The following is a 26,152-nucleotide window of genomic DNA, read 5'->3' as shown; positions in this document are numbered from 1 at the left end:
TTTGCGACCAAGCTTGAACTTCTTGACGGATGTCTTGAGATGTTGCTTCAATATATCCACATAATTTTCCTACCTCATGATGTCATCTATTTTGTGAAGTGCACCTATCCCTCCTGCAGCAAAGCACCCCCACAACATGATACTGCCACCCCTGTGTTTCGTGGTTGGGATGGTGTTCTTCGGCTTGCAAGCGTCCCCCTTTTTCCTCCAAACATTACGATGGTCATTATGGCCAAACTGTTCTATTTTTGTTTCATCAGACCAGAGGACATTTCTCCAAAAAGTACCATCTTTGTCCCCATGTGCAGTTGAAAACCGTAGTCTGGATTTTTTATGGCGGTTTTGTAGCAGTTGAGCGGCCTTTTGGAGCAGTTGAGCGGCCTTTCCTCCCTGTGGAGGTCTACAATTTTTTTCTGAGGTCTTGGCTGATTTCTTTTGATTTTCCCATGATGTCAAGCAAAGAGGCACTGAATTTGAAGGTAGGCCTTGATAAACATTTACAGGTACACCTCCAATTGATGACAATTAGCCTATCAGAAGCTTCATGACACAGTCAACTTATTGTATTTAAACATCTGACCCACTGGAATTGTGATACAGTTATAAGTGAAATAATCTGTCTGTAAACAATTGTTGGCAAAATGACTTGTGTCATGCACAAAGTAAATGGCCTAACCGACTTGCCAAACCTAAGCTTGTTAACAAGAAATGTGTGGAGTACTCCAACCTAAGTGTATGTAAACTTCCGACTACACCTGTACACGGTACCGAGTCAATGTGCGGGGGTACAGATTAGGAGAGCCAATAATGTACATGTACAGTAGGTAGGTGTGAAGGGGGGGAGTCAATGTAAATAGTCCAGGTGGCTATTTGATTAATTGTTCAGCAGTCTTATGGCTTGGGGGAAGAAGCTGTTAAGGGGCCTTTTGGACCTAGAGTTGGCTCTCCAGTACCGCTTGCCGGGCGGTGGCAGAGAGAACAGTCTATAACTAGGGTGACTGGAGTCTTTGACCATTTTTTGGGCCTTCCTCTGACACCGCCTAGTATATACAGTGCCTTGCGAAAGTATTCGGCCCCCTTGAACTTTGCAACCTTTTGCCACATTTCAGGCTTCAAACATAAATATATAAAACTGTATTGTTTTGTGAAGAATCAACAAGTGGGACACAATCATGAAGTGGAACGACATTTATTGGATATTTCAAACTTTTTTAACAAATCAAAAACTAAAAAATTGAGCGTGCAAAATTATTCAGCCCCTTTACTTTCAGTGCAGCAACCTCTCTCCAGAAGTTCAGTGAGGATTTCTGAATGATCCAATGTTGACCTAAATGACTAATGATGATAAATACAATCCACTTGTGTGTAATCAAGTCTCCGTATAAATGCACCTGCACTGTGATAGTCTCAGAGATCCGTTAAAAGCGCAGAGAGCATCATGAAGAACAAGGAACACACCAAGCAGGTCCGAGATACTGTTGTGAAGAAGTTTAAAGCCGGATTTGGATACAAAAAGATTTCCCAAGCTTTAAACATCCCAAGGAGCACTGTGCAAGCGATAATATTGAAATGGAAGGAGTATCAGACCACTGCAAATCTACCAAGACCTGGCCGTCCCTCTAAACTTTCAGCTCATACAAGGAGAAGACTGATCAGAGATGCAGCCAAGAGGCCCATGATCACTCTGGATGAACTGCAGAGATCTACAGCTGAGGTGGGAGACTCTGTCCATAGGACAACAATCAGTCGTATATTACACAAATCTGGCCTTTATGGAAGAGTGGCAAGAAGAAAGCCATTTCTTAAAGATATCCATAAAAAGTGTTGTTTAAAGTTTGCCACAAGCCACCTGGGAGACACACCAAACATGTGGAAGAAGGTGCTCTGGTCAGATTAAACCAAAATTGAACTTTTTGGCAACAACGTTATGTTTGGCGTAAAAGCAACACAGCTCATCACCCTGAACACATCATACCCACTGTCAAACATGGTGGTGGCAGCATCATGGTTTGGGCCTGCTTTTCTTCAGCAGGGACAGGGAAGATGGTTCAAATTGATGGGAAGATGGATGGAGCCAAATACAGGACCATTCTGGAAGAAAACCTGATGGAGTCTGCAAAAGACCTGAGACTGGGACAGAGATTTGTCTTCCAACAAGACAATGATCCAAAACATAAAGCAAAATCTACAATGGAATGGTTCAAAAATAAACATATCCAGGTGTTAGAATGGCCAAGTCAAAGTCCAGACCTGAATCCAATCGAGAATCTGTGGAAAGAACTGAAAACTGCTGTTCACAAAAGCTCTCCATCCAACCTCACTGAGCTCGACCTGTTTTGCAAGGAGGAATGGGAAAAAAATTCAGTCTCTCGATGTGCAAAACTGATAGAGACACCCCAAGCGACTTACAGCTGTAATCGCAGCAAAAGGAGGCGGCAGCGTAGCCTAGTGGTTAGAGCGTTGGACTAGTAATCGGAAGGTTGCAAGTTCAAACCCCCAAGCTGACAAGGTACAAATCTGTCGTTCTGCCCCTGAACAGGCAGTTAACCCACTGTTCCTAGGCCGTCATTGAAAATAAGAATTTGTTCTTAACTGACTTGCCTAGTTAAATGAAGGTAAAAAAAAGTATTAACTTAAGGGGGCTGAATAATGTTTCAGTTTTTGATTTGTTAAAAAAGTTTGAAATATCCAATAAATGTCGTTCCACTTCATGATTGTGTCCCACTTGTTGTTGATTCTTCACAAAAAAATAGTTTTATATCTTTATGTTTGAAGCCTGAAATGTGGTAAAAGGTCGCAAAGTTCAAGGGGGCCGAATACTTTCGCAAGGCACTGTATATATATATATATAATATAATATATTTATTATATATATATAATATATATATTATATATATATATATTGCTTTTTCATTGTTGGACATAAAAAACATGTGAAAACACCAGGAGATCAGCTCCAAGTGTTTTTCATTTGGGAAATCTGTTCCTAAGTATTTCCACGCATAACAGAAAGACACCTGATCAAATACAAATATAAGCAAGGTTTGAAATTATTATGTTTTAGTCAAATATTGTATCTGTTTGGGTTTCTTGTGGGCAATTTGCAGTCTACAAATCATTTGTAATTATGTTCCAGTCCCCCAACCATCCACTCAAGAAAAAAAAATGGCACGCATGAATCTAGTTGATCATCTTTGCACTATATATACGAAAGTATGACTGAATGGAAGCAAGTCCCAGCAGCAATGTGCCAACATCTAGTGGAAATCCTTCCCAGAAGAGTGGAGGCTGTTATAGCAGCGAAGGTGGAACCAACTCCATATTAATGCCCATGATTTTGGTATGAGATGTTGACTATGTCCGCATACTTTTGGTCATATAGTGTATGTTACGTTTTGTATGGTATGTATTAATTTGTGGATGTCCATCACGTATGATATGTTACAAATTACAATTCAAATTGTATTTAACAAATTTGCAAAATGTACTATAAGTTACAAATTTCAAATCTTAGCTAGGTAGCTAATTGACCAACATTAGCTAGCTGGCTAACTTTAGCTAGGCTAGGGGTTGGGGTTAGGATTAAGTTTAGGGTTATCTAAAAGTGTTAAGGTCATAGTTAGTGAGGAGGATTCAGGATGAGGATGCCCCATCCGCCCGACCCACCAACTCCAATACCGGAAGTGTGAGTGATGTTGTTTCATGTGTGCGGGTCTGACTCTCCTCCCTTGGCCTACTGTAACAATATATGTGAATGAGTGAGATGTTAGTGAAATTCCTGAACTAAGTGTTTTCATCATTCTAGATTGCAGCCGGTAGCAACAAGAAGAAGCGCTACAATGTGCGTGGACCCAAGAAAGACAGGAAGACACAGTACACATGCAAAGTGCAAGAAATACATTTGCAACACACACGCAATAAAACTCTGTTCCTCGTGTGGTGTGTAGACCAGCCTTAATTTGTTTTCAATGGGTCTCATTTATCATTTCCATAAAATACAGTATGTAAAATTTGTCCTTCCAATTTGTTCAGTTCAAAGCCTGACCTCCAACCTTCAGCAGTCAGGAGCAGGTAAGAAGACATATAGTAAAGACCCTACATCTGACTCTATGGGACCGTTTCCTGGCCTCAGATGTGTAGTGCTCTGTCATTTTTTAGAGAGTATTAGTCACTATCTCTGTTGTTCAAAATCAAAAGGGATAAGGATGTGCCTGTTTATTTATTGTGTCATTGTCTCTCTGTAGTTGACAGTTTACAAGGCCATGCCCTACAGCATTCTGCTCCCCATCACCCAGCCCCCCCAACCCAGAGCTTCTGAAGGACCATCAGCACAGGTCACGAGGGCAGATACTGCCACCAAGCAGAAGATGAACACTAAGCGCTGGCCCCACTCACACTACATGGCTGCTCCTTCACAACCAGCAACTCCAAGGTGCTAATATCACCCTCGCTGAATACACTATCCTCGGAAATAAAAGGAGTCAAACTGGAACTATTTAACATGTTTGGTGTAGTTGTTTTAGACAGATCAGATTGAAAAGTTCTACAGGAACAATGCAATGCAATGACGATTTTTATCTTATTTGATCAAATGGTGAAAAGCAAAAAATTAAATGTTTTTATTGCAAGTTTAGAGGATATTAACAGCTTGGTAAAAATGAACTTTTCTTCAAAGGTGGACAGTAGGGGAAAAAGTAATGTGTACAAGTCACATGTGTGTCTTAGAGTTCTCCCAGGGTTTTGGCCTCCTCTCCATCTGCGAGGGAGTTGGAGTTTGATGATTAGGTTTTATGTCCAGCTTTGACAGGCCTGGGACCTCCTCTCCTGCTTGGACTAGCCGGAACACTTCCTCGAATGAAAGGGCTGCATCTGTCTTCACTGAGGTCCCACCAGTGGTACTTTCACAAATATCAGAATTTGAATCTGCAATAGTCAAGTGGTCAAACTTCTCCAACTGTACAATGTTGTCACCCATGGAGGATGTCGAGGACAGGGCAGTAGAACTTACACGCCATTGTTTGTACCCATCCAAGTCAATGGGCTCGACAAATCTAGCAAGGATAAATGAAGAATGTGAAAAACAAACAAATAGTCACAATCTTTAAGATGTATAGCCATGGTCATTTCAATACCTCATGGTTTTCGAAGAAAATGGCTTACAGAGGAGAGTACAACTGTTTTACTTTTGTCAACAGAAAAACTTAGGATCTACTATTGGGAGACTTGTAAACAAATGATCCTGTTGAAAATAAAAAGTACATTTGCTCTTATGAAATATCCCATTACAGGGTTCAAACAGACAGTGGCAAGTCAAATTCAAAGACTTTCAAGTACTTTTTCAAGCACTAATATTTATTTTAAAGGACCATCGCTTTGTAATAGTTCCTATATGCAATTGTTTAGTCACCACAAGATGGCAGTATATCGCAAAAACCTAATGAAAACGTGTTATTGATCACTAGCTTACATTCTGACGACACCGCTCACGTCGTGTGCGTGAGCATTACAAAATACATTTACACATACACTGTTATTCAATCATTGCACCCACACTGCTCACGCGCGCCAATGAGTGTCTGCCTTGCCAAGCGCTAAAATATTAGTCAGTTATATTTGTGATGCTGAACGTGGTGCAAGTCCTGCCTCTCCATCTCCTCCTTGGTTATACCCACGTGGGTATTTTGAAAGATGAACTGAGGTCGGACGGTTGTCGTGGTAATACTATGAATGTTAGATGCCAATCCCCAAATAAAGTCCAAAGGAAAAGTCGAAGGAGGAGAGTTTACTAGAAACGATTCGGTTGACTGTTTTATGTATGGATTCATTGTCATAGTAGAGGACCTTGTGCATTTCGGGTAAATTAACAACTCAACATTTATAGCCCAGGACAAATTAGCTAACTACAGCAAGCTAACTAAATAGGACAAATTAGCTAGCGTGCTAAATTGCTATCAATGTTTAATGCTTTTCGACCTGTTCCCAAATTAATATAATTGGTTCAGTTTGTTTTGATATTTCGTGTCGTGATCGCGTTTTGTGTGGAGGGACAAAATCTATTTGCACACAATGGCGCACGTTTGGTCTGGGAATGGTGTTAGATGTTCTACTCAATAATACGTTTCACTACTTATTTACTACATATATGAGTGGTAAGTCAACACTGAAAATTGTTCCTTTTATATTTTTGTTTCCGAGTACATAAGAGTCTTTATATTTCACTAACTTCTAGCTCACACAGGCTGTCCCAACACATCATGACATGAAAGGAAGTTCTGACAGTGTGAAAGGCCCTTAGTTCATTCTAAAATGTTGTATTCCTTACCCATTTGAAGAGAAACAAATTATTAATGTGTTTTATTAAGATTAACGATTCTCTCAGGGGACACTTAACATTTTAGGGGACCTCACATGGGTCCTGGAGCCCAAATTTGAGAAGCACTGTACTACTAACCTCTCTCCCTACTTGCTTCAATGCTACCTCTTGCTGTGTATCTCCTTTGCCTCCTTCATTGCAGCCTGACTCACCACTGTGTGTCTCACTACTCACTGTCAAGAAAAGCTATTTTGTTATGAGAATTTATAGTAGTCCATCTTTACAGCCAAAGAGCTCTTTAGCTACATAGCTAGCTAGACAGCAGACTGAAATATCAACGACTTTTACTAGTTGTACACTCATTCTCCGAGTCAGGAAGAATGGGGATGTCTATTGACACCCCAGGAGTCGATGGATGTTGAAAAAATATCCCACTGTCAGCGACCTCTCACCCGCTTGTCACACGATAGGCCTGGCCCAAGGTAGTTCGTAGGCAAATTTTCCCGTTGGACAGAGTGATAAGTGACGCTATAATACGCAGTTAAAAGTATAATTAACTAAATAAAAAGGCGAGTAAAAGCTATTTCACAAATAAAAAAAGGTGCGTAAACGGCGTTTATCCTCTACTACATCGCTGGACGGGTATGGCAAAACCATTAATAAACATAAATATTCTGCAGGTGGGCTTTTATTTACAGTTGCCGGCATTTTAGCTATCGATGTGACATTTGGCGGCGCCGAATCCGTCAGTTTTATGCCCCACGAACAAAAATGTAAACAATTGAGTTATTGAGCGTACTCTTTGATAATAAACAAATAAAGTACTATGTATTCACCATTTAGTGCTCGTGTATATGATTGGTGAAATGATGTCAGCAGCACGTACCGATTGTAAAATAATAATTTAATCCCCAAAACAGTTTCCTCGCTGGTAGCCTGAAGATTTTTCAAACCACTCTGGAAATTCAAATCCACCTCGAAGTCATATGAATCGAACCGATTGTAAGCAGACTCCATTTCACGCGTAGAATGTTATTGTCGCTCATGAAGCTGATACATGTATTGAAATGTGCAAATATATACTTTAGTCGACTACACCGTGTGTCTGTGCGATGTTTTCTTGTCCAACTGAAAGGAAATACGTCTTCTTCTGTGGGGTTCATCGGCAGTTGGCCGTCAACGTTATGGTGCATTACCGCCACCTACTATACTGGAGTGTGGGCCAGCGACAGGGAGAAACGTGCTTGTTTAGCCAGTACATCAGTTGCCTCATTCCCCTCCACCCCACATGGGCTGGGACTCAAGTAAATCTTGTCTGTATACCACAGGAAGTTGGTGGCACCTTAATTGGGGAGGACAGGCTTGTGGTTGGAGCGAAATCAGTGGAATGGTATCAAATACATAGTTTTACATAGTCCTACACTCAGCAGACAGGAATGATCTTTCTATGATGACACTCTTGTTTACTGCACTATGCATTTGGATAAGATCTGGGAAAACTGTTATTGACATCAGGAGGGGTGAAAGTCAGAGAGGAATGTAGAGCGGGAGGCAGGAACCGTAAGTCTTCCATGACTACACAGTGACAGGACATCTGATCTCATTAACTGCTTAGTGTGATTTCCGCTTTGTTTGTGTGCATGTGACACACAATGAACAGCTGGCCATAAACCCTGTCCTTCTCACCCCTTCTAAGACCCACATTTCTGTGGCTGAGGTAGGTCTCAAAGTGAGCTGTCAACTTTGCTCTTATATCCTGCTCAGGCCACTGATCAGAACCAGGGCCAGCAGGTTATGACTTTGTAACACTGGTCAGACATGCTCAACCAACACAGAGTACCAACAGACAGCCACATGGCTATGGTACATATACAGTACCTTCGGAAACTATTCAGACCCCTTGACTTTTTCCACATTTTGTTAGGTTGCAGCCTTATTCTAAAATTGATTAAATCGTTTTTTTCTTCCCCCTCATCAATCTACACACAATACCCCATAATGACAAAGCAAAAACTGTTTTTCAGAATATTTTTGCTATTTTATTGAAAATAAAAAATGGATATCACATTTACATGAGTATTCAGACCCTTTACTCAGTACTTTGTTGGCAGCGATTACAGCCTCAAGTCTTTTTGGGTATGATGCGACAAGCTTGACACCTGTATTTGGGGAGTTCCTCCCATTCTTCACTGCAGATCCTCTCAAGCTCTGTCAGGTTGGATGGGGAGCTATTTTCAGGTCTCTCCAGAGATGTTCGATTGGGTTCAAGTCAAGGTTCTGGATCGGCCACTCAATGACATTCAGAGACTTTTCCTGAAGCCACTCCTGCGTTGTCTTGGCAGTGTGTTTAGGGTCGTTGTCCTGTTGGAAGGTGAACCTTCACCCCAGTCTGAGGTCCTGGGCGCTCTGGAGCAGGTTTTCATCAAGGACCTCTCTGTACTTTGCTCCGTTCATTGTTGTCTCGATCCCGACTAGTCTCCCAGTCCCTGCCACTGAAAAACATCCCCAGAGCAGGATGCTGCCACTAATATTCTTCACCGTAGGGATGGTGTCAGGTTTCCTCCAGACATGACACTTGGCATTTAGGCCAAAGAGTTCAATCTTGTTTTTATCAGACCAGAGAATCTTGTTTCTCATGGTCTGAGAATTCTTTAGTTGCCTTTTGGCAAACTCCAAGCAGGCTGTCATGTGCCTTTTACTAAGGAGTGGCTTCCGTCTGGCCGATCTCTACCAGTATAGATTGATGAGAAAAACACATAATTTAATACATTTTAGAATAAGGCTGTAACGTAACAAAATGTGGAAAAAGTCAAGGGGACTGAATACTTTTCCGAACAGCACTGTACGTACAGTACAAGTATGGACAGCATTAATTACAGTACAGAATTGCATAGTATAGTAGTTTATTAATTCCGACAATATTCTTACAGATGTAGAAAATATTATTTAGTTCTATAAGATAATACAAAATCAATGAGTACTGACAATTGTAAGTGCCTTGGTGTGTCCAAAAAGGTTGTTGCATATTGTAAAAAGGTGAAGTGCCATGGGCTGAACTAAAAGAAGAAAAAAATAGTTTTTCTAGCACAGAATTTCTTACATAACTTCTTCTCTTTCAAAAAGGACATGCTACAGGCAGATAATAGACATGTATGTGTCTCAAATAACTATACCCCCTATCATAATGGGTTCTAAAGTACTTCCCTCTATCCATTCATCCTGATGACTGAAAGCAGAATTCCAGAACACAGGCCTTGGATTCTCCATGTCCCTTGTAATCTTTATGAGCTGTCCAGTGGTGTCAAGGTGATACTGCTCCACCCCCTTACTCACAGGTGGAGTTGGGCTCTCCTGACCCACAACCATTTACAGAGGAGGAATATATATTATGCTGTAGCTTGGTCAGGGCCAAGGCGAGATGATCAGGCAAAGCAGAAGGACAAGGACTTGGAACTGCTACAGTCATAGTTCCCATCCTGAGAGAGAGATGGATGGAGTGAGAGAGAGAGAGAGAGAGAGGGGGAGGGAGAGACAGAGGAATAACATACATTAGCCAGTAAGTTGAATATGAGAGTGAGGCTCAGTACAGTGAGTACAGTATTTGTTTAGTTTTTGGATCCTTCTCAAAACCAAGCAAGCTAACTAGTATGTGTGGACAGACATGAGCCACTAGCCAGTAAGTTGAATATACGTGAGGTACAGTATGTGTTCAGTGTGTGGATCCTGTGTTGGGTAGGCCTACAGTACTCACCTCCAGTGTCAATTTACTCTCCAGGTTCAGGTCTCTTCTGAGAGCCTGGTTCTGACTGTGGGCCTGACTGGGGCAGTTTTCCTCCTTCTGGCCGCGGCACGCTTCCTCTCTCTGCTTCATGAACCTCTGGTTCCCAATCCTGGCGACACTGTTGTTCCTGTGTACTGGTGCAGCAGGGCGACGAGTGGGCACAACCTCCAGGGTTTTATGAGTTGGACTGCATTTCCCCTTTTGTCCCCCGCCCGGTGCTGTTGCTTGTGCTGGCTTGTCTGTTCGACCACTCATTTTGCGCAAGAACTCTGTGACTAGGCCATACCGGTTGGCACCACCAGGTTTTCTGGTGGGTTTAGTGTTGTTCCCTCCACTGCTCAATTCACTGTTTATTGTGCTATGGTGAATAAGCCTTGGACCAGCTCTGGGATTGATGGGGCGGGCCCAGGTTGGCCCAGCAGGACCCCGATGGGAAAGCCTCCACAAAACACCCTCCCTGCCAGGAGTGGCAGAGGAGGAGGTGGAGGAGATGGAGGTGGTGGTGAAACCAGTTGTGGAGGAAGGGGAGATGGACGATGAAGATGAAGCAGAGGCAGAGTATCTGCGGTACATTTTTGGGGAGGTGGAGCCTGACTTGGACCTCTCGGTCCTCCCTGGGAGCCTCTCAAGGGAAGTCGAGATCTGTTGAGTGCGGGCAGAGAGGCGTAAAGGGTTGCCTCTCACTGCACATACACTGTAGGGCCCATCCGTCTGTAGACCCACACTCACCATCTGTGGGTGCATCTGGGTCTGAGTCCCTGTGGTGGCCACATCCACTGTCCATCCCCCACTCACAATCACCCTCCCTTTCCTCCTCTCCGGCGAACTGGAGTTAACTGCCTGTCGTAAGCTAGCTGTCATCTCTTTCATGTCGTCGCTCAAGTTAGCGGAGACCCTCAGACATAAGGGAGTGAGAGAGTTTTGGGATGTACTAAGCCTGGCAGAGATTACACTGGTAGTAGAATTTCTATCAGTGTTGGTAATGTGCCTCAGATGAGCTAGATGGACTCTCCGTGCAGACAGGGGACTGTAGTAGATGCGGAGGACAGTCTTCTCTGGGGCAGTGCAGCTACTGTCCAGGGTCAACTGGTCCAAGTTTAGATTAGGGAAGCTAGGGGGCATGATGGGGTGGTCCCAGGTCTTAAAGGGGTCTTCTCGGTCTAGCTGGGCAGCCTCTTGGCTGAGGTAACACCAGTTCTTCTTCTTGGAACCTAATATAGAGCGGTCTGGTTTGGTCTTATTTCTTGTCTGTGGGGAAATAAGAGTATCTTCATATTATGGTGAAAAGAGCACAGAAACCCAGGGGAAGCAGCCATGTAAAGAAATAAATCTGCTCTTCCCAATTCAAAGGATCACTGGGCCTAGCAACACCACGGGCTAGTAGCTAGCTAGTCGTCTCGTATTTCTATCTGTCTCCTATCAACAGCTGAAATATTTGCAATTGATCTTTTTGATTTAAATTGCTATTCTGTTTGCCAGAAAAATGATCTTCTTTACATTAAAATGTAATAATGGTAACCACAAACCTGTTTTAAGTTATTGTTCAACATGTGGAGGAAAACCACTTCCCTGTTTTGAAACAACGGGATGTGATGAAGAGATGTAGATGGACTATAAAAAAAGTGAATGTTTTACTCATTGTTTTTGGACAATGACACACCGACCACGAGTGAGTGAGTCATGAGTTCAGTGCGCTTTCTTTTCTATCCACACACACCCAGACTTCATTCCAACTTTCTCTCCCCCACACTATACCATTCTCTCTCCCCTTTCTCTCTCTCTGGCTCTTTCTTTTTCTATTTTTCTCTTCATTGCTCACTTTCTCCCTCTCACATATTCCCTCTCTGGGTCTGTCTGGGTATTGTAATGCTGTGGATGCACATGTTAGTTCTGCTTTTAGCAGTAGCCCCCACAAGAGCTTAGCCTAAATACCGTGGCACCGTTGATCTCATGATGTCTGTACTGTATGCATGCAGGCCAGGGAGAACCCCTGCCAGATAGAAGACATCAGCTGGGCTTACTGCTGAATCACATCCAATCACATGCTCCCAAACACAACACAACACAGGACATATAAACATGGGAGCCTGGTGGCTGGAGGAAACAGAAAATAAAATACTTCCTTACCTCAGTTATCTCACTCTGTATTCCTCTAGGATGGCCTGGCTGGTCTGGATACTCCTGTTATTAAAAGAAAGAGTGAGGTATTACAGTCTGTGATGATTTCTCAGAATCAGGATATCTGTCTGATCCACTTGCCTTAGAACATAATAGTGGTGTATCCCTCATTGTAAGGGATAATGATCTTAAGTATCAACTTATGTAATTGGACAGTGACTTCATAGGCTGAGCCCACAGCGGGACAGTGGCATTAGCTCACCTTGGAGACTAAGCCTTTCCAGTCTGATGCCCATGTGGCCTTCGCATCCTGTCCTGCCATGTTGTCCTCTGAGTCCTGCAGCTCTGTGCCCAAGTACTGCAGCAACCCGTGTAGTATAGACATAGTCGTAAGATCTCTGCTCTGTAAAAAAAATAATACAAGTTTAACATACTTGAAATCTTGGCTTTCATTGTTACTTACTAAAATAAAGTGATTTATGAACATTTCAGTTACAGTATGTTGCAATTCATGTTCCCCTACATTCCCTTTCCCTCATACCTCTTTGCCCTCCAGGCCAGATCTCTTCCCCATAAAGCGCTGGTGGAGGACCCAGAGCACCTTCAAAGTGAGCCTCATCATGGGGTCCCTGCAGATGTCGAGGTGGTCTGACTGTGTTGCTCGTCTTACTCTCTCCTTCAACACTGCTGTGTGCAGGCCTTCACCTGTTTCCTTCTTGGCTGGGACCTCTGTGTTGTTTTGTGTGTCCTGATCAGCCAGGGATGGGATTGCGGTGGGATCCCAATTTCCTTCAACCCTCAACTCTCCTCCTTGTGTCACCAATAACTCCACCCTCCCCATTAAGGCTAACAGCATTGCCTGCAGAAGCTCCAGAGCCTCATGTAGGTGTCCTGGCATGAGTGGGTCCAGAGCCAGAGGCTGGGCTTTACCCTGAGGGTAAGACTTTGCCCGAGAGATGTGGGGAGATAAGGGAGGGGAGCTGTGGCCATTCTTGGCCGGTGAGACAAAAAGCTGGATAGCTGAGGTCACAAGGCAGGCATGATCTCGCAAGGCAAGGAGGGCCTCATGGTCTTTCATATTCAAGGCATGGGCAACACTGCCTCTGCATGTATAACTCTGCTGGTTGTCCAGGGGCTTCCATTCCCCACCTACAGACCCCTTTCGAGGGATCTGACTGAGGGGGCTCAACCTCTCCGTCTGAGGTTGGTCTCTACGCTGTATTTCCATCACCTCCTCCTGAAAACACTCAATCACACTCCTTCTCTGCTCTTCCCTCTTCTCCTGCTCAAACTGCATACACTCCATCCTCAAGCTCTGTTCACAATCCTCTACATCCCTCACATAAAGCAGTGGTAGATCCCCATTGTCCCTGGCCCCCTTCTGTGGCTGCTCCTCTTTCTCTTCTCCTCCTCCTCCTAATACGCTCTCCCTCATGTCGCTCATCTCTGCCCGGAGGCCATGGTTCTCCACCTCCAGCTCTACAATACGGCGGCTCAGCAGCGTCGCTTCCTCCTCCACCAGCCGCAGGTGAACCTTGACCTCTGCCTCCCTGGTGTGGGGGGACTTGGCAGTACCACCCTCAGAGGAGTGGGCAGCAGCATCTACGTCTCCATAGGCCGAGCGGTACTTTGACAGAACCTCACGCATGCACTCAATTTCCGACACCATCTTGCTCAGCTTCTTGCACATGAGAGCTGATTCCTCCTGGGCAAAGTGAAGCTGGCACTTCAGATCAGCACTGTCATCCTGAGGAGTCAAATGGCACAACAATGTCATTAAAGATGACATAAATGTACTCTAATGAAGTCACTCATATGAAAATATAATATTAGATCTTTACCTGGGGAGACAGCATCTTCTCAGTCTTGATGTTTGGTGATCTGACATTTTTCCTCTTCAGAGAACTCTGAGAAGTAAAGTAAAACAAATGTCAAAGAATTCTGATGGTTCAACAGTATCATAAACGGCATATTTACCACCCTATGAAAACATGACAGAGGAGGAGAGGATATAGATGTCATCCTAATAAACCAACTTTCTTTCAGCTTTCCACCCCTGTCTCCTTCCTGTCTGTCACTCCTGTCTGTATCTTAGAATATTCTTCGAGATTCTTACAGGATATCAATGTTTACACACAGCATTTAATGTCCAAGAGAAACAAACCAAAAGAGTCAAAGTACATGTGTACACAAATGAATTTGTTCCATTACAAACACACTGTTTGTCTATGTCTTATAACGTCCCAACATTAACATCCTGTATGAGTTGTGAATGTTTGCACTGCAGAGTATGAGAGGAATGTAGGTTGGTGTCACCGTGTCAGTCTCTGTCTTTCTCATGTCTCAAGCAGGGATCACTGGGGTTAAAGTACTCAAAATAATCATCTTACTGAGGTATTGCAGTGGGAATTGCCCCATCAAAACTAGGTCTGTAATAAATAGACCCCAAGGCAGTGAACAGTGGATGAGTCTGGTGTAAAAGAACAACAATAAACGGCATTGTGACAACCAATATGATATTACTATCACCAACCTTAAGGTCTCAGTCTCAAAGCAAGGCAGCAACCAAGACAGGCAAACTGCAGTAACAGTGGTGGTCGTTAAAATGTCAATCTTCCTTTACACTGATCTTGACTAGGTTCCCTGGTAATAGTCTACCCAGATTAGGTCATCTAAGTGGATTTCCTAGTCAGGATCAAAAGGAGTAGCAGCTGTCTCAGATGAGCAGACTAGGCTGAGCTGACGACAAAGCACCGAATCCTGGATTAAATTTAAACACGGGTAGCTGGACTGCACTGCACTGTCATTAAGAAAGACCTGCATGGGTGACTCCATGGCCACCAGTTGATGACATGGAATTCAGTGATAGTATGGCAGTAAGCCAGTAGCTAAGCCACAGCCTTTTTGATGCTGTAATTCATCCTCCTGACCCAGATGTACCCATGCTAAATAGGACCAGAGGGGAGAGAGAGAGATAACTATTTACCTATTTTGGTCCCTCTTTCTCTCTCTCTGCAGTCCCTAGTGAGAAAAATGTCAACTGTGTCCCCCAAGTTCAGCCTCCTTTACATCTAATCAAATGGCTACCCAGACTATTTGCATTGCCCCCCCCCCCCTTATTTTACGCTGCTTCTACTCTCTGTTATTATCTATGCATAGTCACTTTAATAACTCTACCTACATGTACATATTACCTCAATTACCTCAACTAACCAGTGCCCCCGCACATTGAAAACTGTCAAAACTGTTCGCTGCTCTGGCCCCCCAATGGTGGAACAAACTCCCTCACGACGCCAGGACAGCGGAGTCAATCACCACCTTCCGGAGACACCTGAAACCCCACCTCTTTAAGGAATACCTAGGATAGGATAAAGTAATCCTTCTCACCCCCCCCCCTAAATGATTTAGATGCACTATTGTAAAGTGGCTGTTCCACTGGATGTCATAAGGTGAATTCACCAATTTGTAAGTCGCTCTGGATAAGAGCGTCTGCCAAATGACTTAAATGTAAATGTAATTGACTCTGTACCGGTACCCCCTGTATATAGCCTCGCTATTGTTATTTTACTGCTGCTCTTTAATTATTTCTTACCTTTATTTTGTACTTTTCTTTTCTTCTTTAAACTGGGTTATTGGTTAAGGGCTTGTAGGTAAGCATTTCAATGTAAGGTCTACCTACACCTGTTGTATTCAGCGCATGTGACAAATAAAATGTTATTTGATTTACATGCAGTACCACTCTACCTCACTCAGTGCCCACCGCCCAGCAGTCAGATACTAGCCATGCCCTGAGCCTTAGGCCCAGCAAAGTCCTAGGATCCAGTCAGGGTCATGTGTCACCTCACTTCAGAGTGACAGTAGGATGCATGGGGAGTAACTGGTTGATATGGGATAACTGAAGTGTATAGAGTACTACATGAAGGAATAGGACTCTTATACATGAAAGAATTCTGTAGTATGCTATAGTATAGATATTATAGTATTCACTGTAATGTTTTTGTGGACTTAGTAGTATTCACTGTAGTGAATAATGTAGTATTTACTGTACTATACTGTAACATGTACAGGTAACTATAGTATAAATACTGTAGTAAAAGAAAACTGTAGGATATACTAAAGTAATTAATGCATGTCATTGTGGACTGTAGTATACACTGTAGTGTTTTTGCAGAAATTACTGTAGTATTTACTATAGTTTTTTTGTTTTATTATCTTTGACATAGAGTGCAGGTTTTCTCCTTGAGGAAACCCATTGGAGTAATACTAAAATGACACATTTTCAATAACCTGTAGGTGGGACTGGGGTCTGAATGGATAGTTCAGAGCTTCTGCTCTTTCCTATCATCTGTAAGGAACACAATATATGGTCTATACTTGGCATGTAAGTTTCTCAATTATGGGTGGCACAAATTGGTCTTTGGGGAGGGAAATGGGCAGGGTATATGCTAATTAAACTAATACAGTTGGTGGTGGTGTGTAAAAGCAGTACTTCTCTGGCTTTCTCCATCTCGCCCTGCTGAACTTGCTTTGCCACCTCCAGCTCCTGCTGCCTCTCCCGAAGCGCATCGTTCTCCCACTCCAGCCGGGAGTTCTTCTGTTGCACGGACTCCAACTCATTGTGCAGGCGGAGGGATACACTCTTTGCTACCTGTGAACAGAAGTCAACCACAACAAACTTTCAATACTATAAAACACTAACAGACACCTGTCTTTGTTGGAGGGAATTAGCGGTTGTTTTTGACGTAATAGTGCATTAGATAACAATAATTTTGTGTCTTTGTCATAGAAAATTACAAGACAATTATCCAGATATCAGCCTTCAAAACAACAACCCTGTGTTTTCTGCATTGTAATAAGGTGAATGAAACATCCCTTGAGGAGCAACCTAGGGCAGGTCCAGATGATGCATGTGATTGTAAGGTGGTGTTCAGTACATTATTATATTGTGCTATTTACTCTCCAAGAGAAACTATACTGTATCTGTATTTTTACATCTTTTGGCAGTAATACAAAAAAACATATCTCCGTGTTAGAATGTGAAGATGGGAAGAGGGGGTGAGGGGGAAGCAAAAAGTACCAGATTCTCTGCCATGCTACTGGTAGGCATTCTATCACCACACACAGCTGAGCAAAGAAACTGAGCATTGCAGCCTCTAACAGAGGAATCAGCCAACATGCCAGTAAACTTTCCACAGTGATCTACCCACTCACCCCTTGAGGCTGGTCGGTCGGAGTAATTGTATTTGTCATAATGTCTCTTTAATGTCTTTAATTGGGCAGTTCACAGCAAGTGGCAACCACAAAAATGCCACTCCACCACAACAAAACCCAAACAAAAGCACACACACTCACAGATACATTAAGCAGACATACTTCACATTTCTTGAAGCACATCTGACAGGATGTAACAGTAAGCTGAGCCATAAAACATTGTTAAATACTGTAAAGTTAAGTGTGCACTTAAAAAACTGAGTCATATGATGTGAGCAGTGTAATTTATGTAAAATACCCTGAACTCATGAAACAGTAGAGTGGAATGTACAGCCATTCAAAGGGATTTTTTCAGGGTTTGGTACATTGACTGGAATCATAATGAATCACTCGACCCTGTTGATAACACTATGCAACAGAGCAAGAGAAGGAAGGATTACAGTACAGTCCCTACAGGACAAAGATGCCTGAAAATGAAAAGTTGCTTTGAGTGAGCACTCCACACACATAAACACGCAGACCCCTCACCTTGACGTCATGCTCCAGGGAGCGGACCAGTCCCCCTTCCACCTGGCCAGTCTGGGCCACCCTGAGGCTACGGCGCTCGGCCTTGTGGAGGCGGTACTGCAGGATGCGACACAACTTGTTGGCCTGCTCCAGCTGCAGCCGCAGCTCCTGAAGCTGACACACCTCATCCTCCAGGAACAGATCCCGCATCTCCAACATCTCACAGCGCATCTCCTCCATCTCATCCTGGACAGGACAACCAACAATCATCATCATCAACAGCATCATCGTGTGTGTGTGTGTGTGTGTGTGTGTGTGTGTGTGTGTGTGTGTGTGTGTGTGTGTGTGTGTGTGTGTGTGTGTGTGTGTGTGTGTGTGTGTGTGCGTTTGTGTGTGTGTGTGCGTGCGTGTGCGTGTGTGTACTATGTAGGGGAGGAATGGGACCAAAAATCGACTCTGGCATTTCTAACACATGGCCCATTTTTTTGAGGGCCCAATTAATTAGCCAGATAATGATAATTTTGCCCACTGTGAGTGATGACTTTTGATGGTCCTTGTGCGTGCTGCGGCTCCTGCAGTCGCATGCTAGTAATTAAGGTTGACACGGCCAATTACAGAAAGTATCTAAGCTGCTCTGCTAAGGAATGTCTGTCTGTCTAACCTTGACAACAACTGATGTCATGTGCGTGCCTGCGTTCTGGTTTCAATCCTTCAGTATTCATCTATATTCAAATCAGTCGATATTCAACGTATTTTCTTTATGATAAGAGGGACCAAGCCCTTGGGGCAATGTGTGAAATAATAAATAAAAAACACATTTTACGCGTAATGACATGTAGATTTAATGAATTATCTTACTTTCAAATACTGATTTTCCGATCTCAAATCGTCGTTTTCTCTGACAAGATCCTCGTGCGTCTCGTCCACGAGATCCCGGGTCGGTTCTGAATTAACCATGGACGCTCCACTGCCATTCAGCGAGGGAAGGAAAGCAAGAACGGACCCTCCGCATCCAGGAGAATGGTTTCCATCCCAGACAGAATGCATAATAGAATTTCCCTGTGATAGGCCTAGCCGTTTGAATGCGCTGCCTCCAGTGCTCATATCACGTACACTGATTTGTGCATTCCCACTCAACCTGTCTCTATTTGCCTCTCTTTCTCCGCCACTTGGTCCTGCCTCGCAGCTTGGAGACGGAGTGTCCGCGGAAAGTTGGTTTCCCTCCGATGCAGTCAGAAATCCTTCCGTCCAGTCAGAAATGTCAGAACTTCTGTCCGAGTAGGATAGCTTCCCCGTCACACAATCTGAATCATTGCTCAAATCCTCCGAAGCATTGCTAGCTTCATATCGTTTTCTCGGTGTGCTTAGATTTGTTGGGCACTCCGTAACGGATGGTGCGCCCCTTCCTGTGCGCTTCCCTTTCTCCAGTTGAATCTCTTTCCCTTTGCCCATGATGCGCCGGACAGTCCCTGTTGACCTGGATGAGTCTGGGGCATGTTTGGGCGACGCATTCGATGGGGTTCGCTTTTTCTTCATCCTGACACCCTGTTGTGCCTTGGGCTGTTTTTCTCCCCTGTGCGTCTGTCTTGGCACCGGACTGTCAACATCTCTGCTGTTCATTTCTTTTCCTTTTTTCTTAATACATAGCCTAGTGCATAAAATGAAGAATTGCCCCTAATTAATTAATACAGTCTATTATTCTTTGCTGAGTCCATCAAAATAAACGGAATGAGTTATAACAGAATTTCCACGGCTATTTTCTGTAGAAGCGAATGACAGAAGGAAGGAGAGACCAGCGCACTTCAGTTCATCCTTCGGCCAGTCGGTCAAGTGTGTGCTGTCACATTGCTTGATTTAAACCTGACCAGAAATGTAAGCATACCCCGCCCATCTTTTACGCGCGCACTGTGGCAAAGTATGGGGTTCGCCAATGAAATTGCCAGCTTTGCACATCATGCATTCTGCACTGAGCATAACACAACTTCATAGGCTACGGTCTATTGGTCATATGTTAATACCATGGGCGCAACTTTGGTTTTAGAAGTGGGGGGACATATTTTTTTATTTTATGTATCAAGTCGTTGCCTCGTTTTGTATCACATCCCAATGATAAAACTGTGGGGATAAAAAGTAGATTTCAGAATGTGAAGGGGACATGTCCCCCCGCCCCCAGTGAAAGTTGCACCCCGGTTCATACTGTTTATTTTATTTAACCTTTATTTAACAAGGCAAGTCAGTTAAGAACAAATTCTTATTTACAATGACGGCCTACCAAAAGGAAAAAATGCCTCCTGCGGGGACAGAGGTAAAAATAAATTTAAATATAGGACAAAACACACATCACGACAAGTCATGGAGTAATAGCCTAATTAATTATGAGGCTACCCACTGGACACACACTTGTTGAATCAACGTTTGTTGATGTTGAACCAACATGGAATAGACGTTGAATTGCTATAAAGGCGGTTCCAGTTATTCCTCAATTTCATTCCAAAATAGAATATAATGGAATGTTATATTGAAATCCCAATTTTCATTTATTCTATTTCTGTGATGGGCTACGTCATGCAAACATCTTATTTTTTTATAGACAAATTTATGGGAAAATGAAACAGCCCTTCCAATGGGTGTACTCAATTCAGTTCTGGGCGGCTGAGGTTCCGGGTGACCCCAGTGCGTCCGGTGCGCCCATGTTCTTTTTTGATAAATGACTCCCTCAAGTGGCCAGAAAATAGAAATTACAACTCTTGCAACGCTGCCACTGAGACTATCAGATGAGGTGATGTATCATAGCACCCGTTATTCTGGTCGTCACTAGTTACCACATCCACAAAGTCGTATTTATGTACAATTTCTCTTCTTAAACTCTGATTTTAAACCTAACCTTAGCCACACTGCTAACGTTATTCCAGACCCTAACCGTAAATTAAAACCAAAAATCAAATTTTTGATTTCATGAAAGTTTATGATATAGACAATGTTGACTTTGTGGCTGTGGTAACTAGTGACAACTCGTTTCCTGGCCTTTATCAGTGCTGTGTCCTCGGAGCGACACCGTAGTCCATCATTTTTAAAATTCTGAATAAAACAAATACAAAACAGAAATATACAAACAAGAGTACATAAACCCAACAGACAGCGGTATTACATATCGAGATATACAGTATATTCAATTTGTCGAAAAGTTTTATGTTACGAATTGCTTTTTTGTTTTTACACTTACTGATCATTACAAAATAATATTTCACCTCTATCTTAAACAATGTGAAGAGGGGTTTGTTCTCCGCCCACTGATAAATAAAATGTATTACATTCCTAAAAATATGTCAATTGTATTTAGGCACTTTCAGTCATTAGCTGAATCTGTGATTCAGCACCCGTTTAGCATCCGGCTGTCGAAAAAAAAAAAATTTTTTAAACATTGGAGTGTAGTAACACAGAACAATGAGACAGATATTTCACCGGGTGTATAAATGTGAAGCATCCGTTTTGCATTTCCTCTCACTACCTAGTGAGAGGCCGGGTCACCCACAATACCACCCCATCAACCTACCTGTGTCAAGGAACCACAGCGAGATGATCCAATTCCTGCTTATTAAGTCTCCTCAGGTTCCCGTGGTATCTGGATTCTCTTGGCTCCAGTGACATATCCCCCTTAAAGACTAGTCTGCTGGTGCCATCATGGGCTGGAGAACGTTCTGCCAAACTCATTGCCTGAAGTCAGCGTAGCCTGCCCCGGGACGTGTTCCTGGAGGTTCGGAAGTTCCCCCAGACCTCTCCGCCATTCCCACAGAGTACCAGGACCTCTGGGAGTTGCTTAGTAAGGCCCAGGCCACTTAACTTCTGCCGCAAAGACCCTATGACTTCGGGATCGACCTTCTCCTGGAGACCAAGGCTATGGAGACCAACATTGAGGACTCCCTAGCTGCAGGGTTCATCTGTCCTTCTGCCTCCCTCGCCGCCGGCGCAGGGTTTTGTCCTTCTCCACAAAGAAGAACCCTGCGCCAGCGGGGGAGGCAGGACGTGCATCGACTACCGTGGTCTCAACGACATCACGGTGAAGAACCACTACCACTCCTCCAAACTTGTCCCCAACCCGTGCTCCCGTTGGACCCTGGCCTTTGTGCAACAACGCTTTTGGTGGGCTACCATGGTTACAAGCTGGACGAAGGGCACCCAATCAGGATGGTACAAAAACTGACGGACAAACACATTAATCTGCCACCCTTCACAAACATGCGAATGAAGCTGGCAACACAGGTGTTTAGCCACACTGTCTCTGCAGGTAAAGAAGCACACAAACATAAATATCGACAATAATTTACAAATTCATACACTATACATTCAAGACTCTACACTAACCTGTTATTGCTTGAAAGTACTGTACTACCACATAACTATACTAATATTAATACATGTTGGCATGAAAAGATGGAACATCATAAAACATGTAGTAATAATAAGGAATGCTTCTTTTATTTGAGGAATGCAAACTATGTGGCAGCTAGGAAACTGCCTAAGGAGGTGGAATGCACAGCCTTGTTCCTGGAAAAAATGAACAAGTTGTTTGATGTTCTGAACTCAAGGTATGTTCAATCAAATGTAAATGCAATCAGTAGGGCTCCCGAGTGGCACAGCGGTTTAAGGCACTGCATATCAGAGGTGTCACTACAGACTGGTTCGATTCCAGGCTGTAACACAACAGGCCATGATTGGGAGTTCCATAGGGCGGCGCAAAATTGGCCCAGTGTTGTTAGGGTTTGGCCGCGGTAGGCCGTCATTGTAAATAAGAATCTGTTCTTAACTGACTTGCCTAGTTAAATGAAGGTTAAATACGTAAAAGGTGTATTACACAGTTGAAAACCTTGCACATAGAAATCACTATCAAACTAACGCAAACGTTTTTCTTCTAGATCTTGCTGGGATAGAAATCTGTTATGTACTTGAGTGAAGACCCAAAAGCGGTTTAACAGAAACAGAGTTCTTTTAATGAAAAAACAGGAATGGCATAGATCCTCTTCCAATGTTGTCAATGGCACAATAGACTACCCGCAGAGAGGGCGACAAATGAAACTAAAGTCCCTCTGATGAATAGCTGGGTAGCGGCGACAGGCTGCAGGTCGCTCTGGGTCGGTGCGGGTCACAGAGGAACGGTGGTAGCTGATCACACGTAGCAAATGATGAACTGGACACGGTGCAAACAAAAGATAGTTAGTAGTGTACAGGATGCACCTGCCAGGCAGACTCCGACAGGATAGGACTAGGAGGAAGCAAACGAGACGATAGCTTGCTTCTGGCATGAGAAACACAAACGAGAATCTGACACCGAAAGTAGCAGGAACAGAGAGAGAAATAGAGACCTCATCAGAGGGAAAAAAGGGAACAGGTGGGGAAAGGGTGAACGAGCTAGTTAGGGGAGATGAGGAACAGCTGGAGAAGGAGAGAAAGAGAAGGTAACCTAATAAGACCAGCAGAGAGAGACAGAGTGAAGAGAAAGGACAGGAACAGACATAATAAGACATGACAGAAATCCATGGAAGAGGGCTCTCAGACAAGAGAACAGCTTCAAGCTGGATTTCCTTCGGAAGCAATTTACGTAAGTTGATTTAAAACTAATACATTAAATATGCCCAAGCTTCTTCCAACTCAACCTAGACTAGGACTCACTCACTGTCATGCTTTGCAGAAACCCGGATTATATTACTCCTGTGATGCAGGACTATTTGGACTCCCATTCTGACCACTAGACACACTATTTCATCGGTGGAGGACGGCTCATAATAACATCTGGAACGGTGCAAATGGCATTGAACACATAGACATGTGTTTAATGTATCAATACCATTTCACTTATTTCACTCCAACCATTATCACGAGTCTGTCCTCCCCAACTAAGGTACCGCCAACCTCCTGTGTATTTGACAAAGTATAATACATCCAAAACAGGATCATAAAAAATATTCACCAATTTCTTTTTAGGTCAGGAACTACTCCACCATGCCAGCAAGGCTTTTAACTAACCCTACGGAGTGTCCTAGAAATAATGAAATAACAAATTTAATCAGGACAGGTAAATTGTTAGTTGTAATGTAATATCATGTCTGTTTATGTAGGGTAATCATGAGTCTTACATTGAATTAGAGGTCCCAAACCCAGCCGCGGTCCAATATATGTAGGCCTAGGCTAACGCATACAAAGCAGAAAGACGATTGTTTCCAAATAATCTATGGGACAATAAAAAAAAATGTAAACCCAAGGTAGTCTGTCTGACCGCTCACTCCCACCCGCAGCATGAAAGATGCTGACCATGCTGCAATGATTTCTGTCAGGACCCGCAGCCCTCTACATTGAATCACTCGCTCATTGTGCTAGTTGTTGTAGGTGCTCATTCTCCAATGTTCCCTGCCATGTTTTCTTGGGCCTTCCTCTTCTGCCTTCATCTCCTGCATTCACCTTCAGATGACAACATAAAAGGAAATAAGGAGATGAAAAATCAGAGGGTATTTCAAACATTTATCCTAATGTTTCAGTTGTATTTTTTTTCTAAAATCTGTTCTTAGTTATTATGGAGAAAGGTGGGCACAGGTTCAACCCCTCTGCCTGTACTAGTAACACAAACTGCCAGATAGATCCAGATGACAACCTACTGGGCTCCCGAGTGGTGCAGCAGTCTAAGACACTGCATCTCAGTGCTAGAGGTTTTCACTACAGACGCCCTGGTTTGTATCCAGGCAGTATCACAACTGGCTGTGATTGGGAGTCCCATAGGGCGGTTCGCAATTGGCCCAGCGTCATCCAGGTTTGGCAGGTGTAGGCCGTCATTGTAAATAAGAATTTGTTCTTAACTGACTTGCTTGGTTAAATAAATAAAAAACTACTCCACGGCAAAGACACCACTTTTCCTACCCCACTTGCTTCCGGCTCTAGTCCCGACGAAGCAGGCCAACTCAGAGAATCTTCCCACTGCTTCAGACAGTGACCTTACAGCAATTACAATGGTAAACAATTTCAATAAGACACAAACAACATAAAAAATAGGTGTTTGTATTACTCACAAATATGATTTCCACAATACACAGATCAACACAAGGGGGATGCAGATGGTGATTGGTTGATGGATGAGATCCTGAGCTATATAAGCGGATGGCGTGCACATGAGGTGCAAAGAGCAAATCCTCCATGACTGCAAGGCATGTGAGAGGCTGCTGGTCCACATGGGTTCTGAGCATAACTATGCTAAAGGATCTTCTGATGCAACATCCTTTATCAACAGGAAGTGCCACACTGAGAACACTAGACTGGTGGAGCCATCTCATCTGCTGAGGGTGATGGTAACAAAAATGGAGGACATAATTGACAAAAACCTTGCCCGTTTTTTTGCCCAGAAACACAAAGATATAAAACTGTATTTTTTTGTGAAGAATCTGGGACACAATTGTGTCAGGACTAAAAGTCCTCTTACTTAGATCTAGTCTCGAGAGACTGACATTTTTTCCCATTCCTCCTTGCAAAACAGTGCCTTTGATTGTATCCTGGAAGGCCTTTCCACAGTCGATGCATGCTGGACTTTGACTTGCCCCTCCATGGATATGTTTATTTTTGAAAAAGATTTTGCTTTATAAAGAAAATAGTCTCAGGTCTTTTGCAGACTCCATCAGGTTGTTTTCGCAATGGTCCTGTAGAAAAATAAATTGTCCCTGCTGAAGTTAACAGGCCCAAAAATGCCACATGCACAGCGTAAACTGAATAATTTCACTGAATAATACGTTTTTGGGGGTGTTTTATAATATCAGACATCGGTAACTGTATGGCGCCACTCTTCCATAAAGGCCAGATTTGTGCAATATACGACTGATTCTTGTCCTATGGAAGTGGACAGAGTGTATGTACAGTGTGGAGCCTAAAGTGTATGAATCACAGTGCAGGTGCATTTATACGGAGACTTGATTACACACAGGTGGATTGTCAACAATAAGTCATCCTCACGAGAGTTTGCTGCACTGAAAGTAAAGGGGCTGAATAATTTTGCACGAGAAGGGGGATACTAAGAAAAAATAACACAAGCTAGTGCCTTTGATTGAGCAAAAATATAAATAAATACACCAAGTGTAGAATGCACCTGTGTTTTATAATATCAGACATCGGTAACTGTATGGCGCCGTGTGCTGTATGGGAAGTGGACAGAGTGTATGTACAGTGTGGAGCCTAAAGTGTATGAAGTC

At 43.3% G+C, this 26,152-nt stretch overlaps 1 protein-coding gene and 1 long non-coding RNA gene across 2 annotated transcripts; both read right to left on the bottom strand.

Annotated features, from left to right (window-relative positions):
* Positions 1 to 4,595: 4,595 nt before the first annotated feature.
* Positions 4,596 to 7,469, bottom strand: LOC135504196 (uncharacterized). The gene is made up of 2 exons (XR_010450100.1): positions 7,200 to 7,469; positions 4,596 to 5,051 (listed from the first exon to the last, which is right to left on the bottom strand). It is a non-coding gene; the product is annotated as an uncharacterized LOC135504196 (long non-coding RNA).
* A 1,738-nt stretch (positions 7,470 to 9,207) lies between these two features.
* Positions 9,208 to 19,741, bottom strand: LOC135504195 (microtubule cross-linking factor 2-like). The gene is made up of 9 exons (XM_064922543.1): positions 18,789 to 19,741; positions 17,952 to 18,176; positions 16,702 to 16,860; positions 14,054 to 14,119; positions 12,754 to 13,959; positions 12,475 to 12,615; positions 12,222 to 12,275; positions 10,065 to 11,342; positions 9,208 to 9,789 (listed from the first exon to the last, which is right to left on the bottom strand). The coding sequence occupies exons 1-9, from the start codon at positions 19,548 to 19,550 to the stop codon at positions 9,736 to 9,738; spliced, it is 3,945 nt and encodes a 1,314-aa protein (XP_064778615.1). The 5' UTR covers positions 19,551 to 19,741; the 3' UTR covers positions 9,208 to 9,735.
* Positions 19,742 to 26,152: the final 6,411 nt, after the last annotated feature.

The sequence above is a fragment of the Oncorhynchus masou genome, chromosome 18, assembly GCF_036934945.1.
Source record: "Oncorhynchus masou masou isolate Uvic2021 chromosome 18, UVic_Omas_1.1, whole genome shotgun sequence".
In the NCBI taxonomy this organism is placed as follows: domain Eukaryota; kingdom Metazoa; phylum Chordata; class Actinopteri; order Salmoniformes; family Salmonidae; genus Oncorhynchus; species Oncorhynchus masou.
Note: the sequence above shows the minus strand (reverse complement) of the source record. Positions and strands in the feature narration are given on the sequence as shown.

Bases quoted from the DNA above. Each gene is read 5' to 3' on its own strand.
- LOC135504195 (XM_064922543.1), bottom strand. From the start codon at position 19,550: ATGAACAGCAGAGATGTTGACAGTCCGGTGCCAAGACAGACGCACAGG. The intron at 18,177-18,788 runs GTAAGATAATTC...TGTCCTGTCCAG, and splicing joins CGGAAAATCAGTATTTGAAA to GATGAGATGGAGGAGATGCG. The intron at 13,960-14,053 runs GTAAAGATCTAA...TTGACTCCTCAG, and splicing joins AGAAGATGCTGTCTCCCCAG to GATGACAGTGCTGATCTGAA.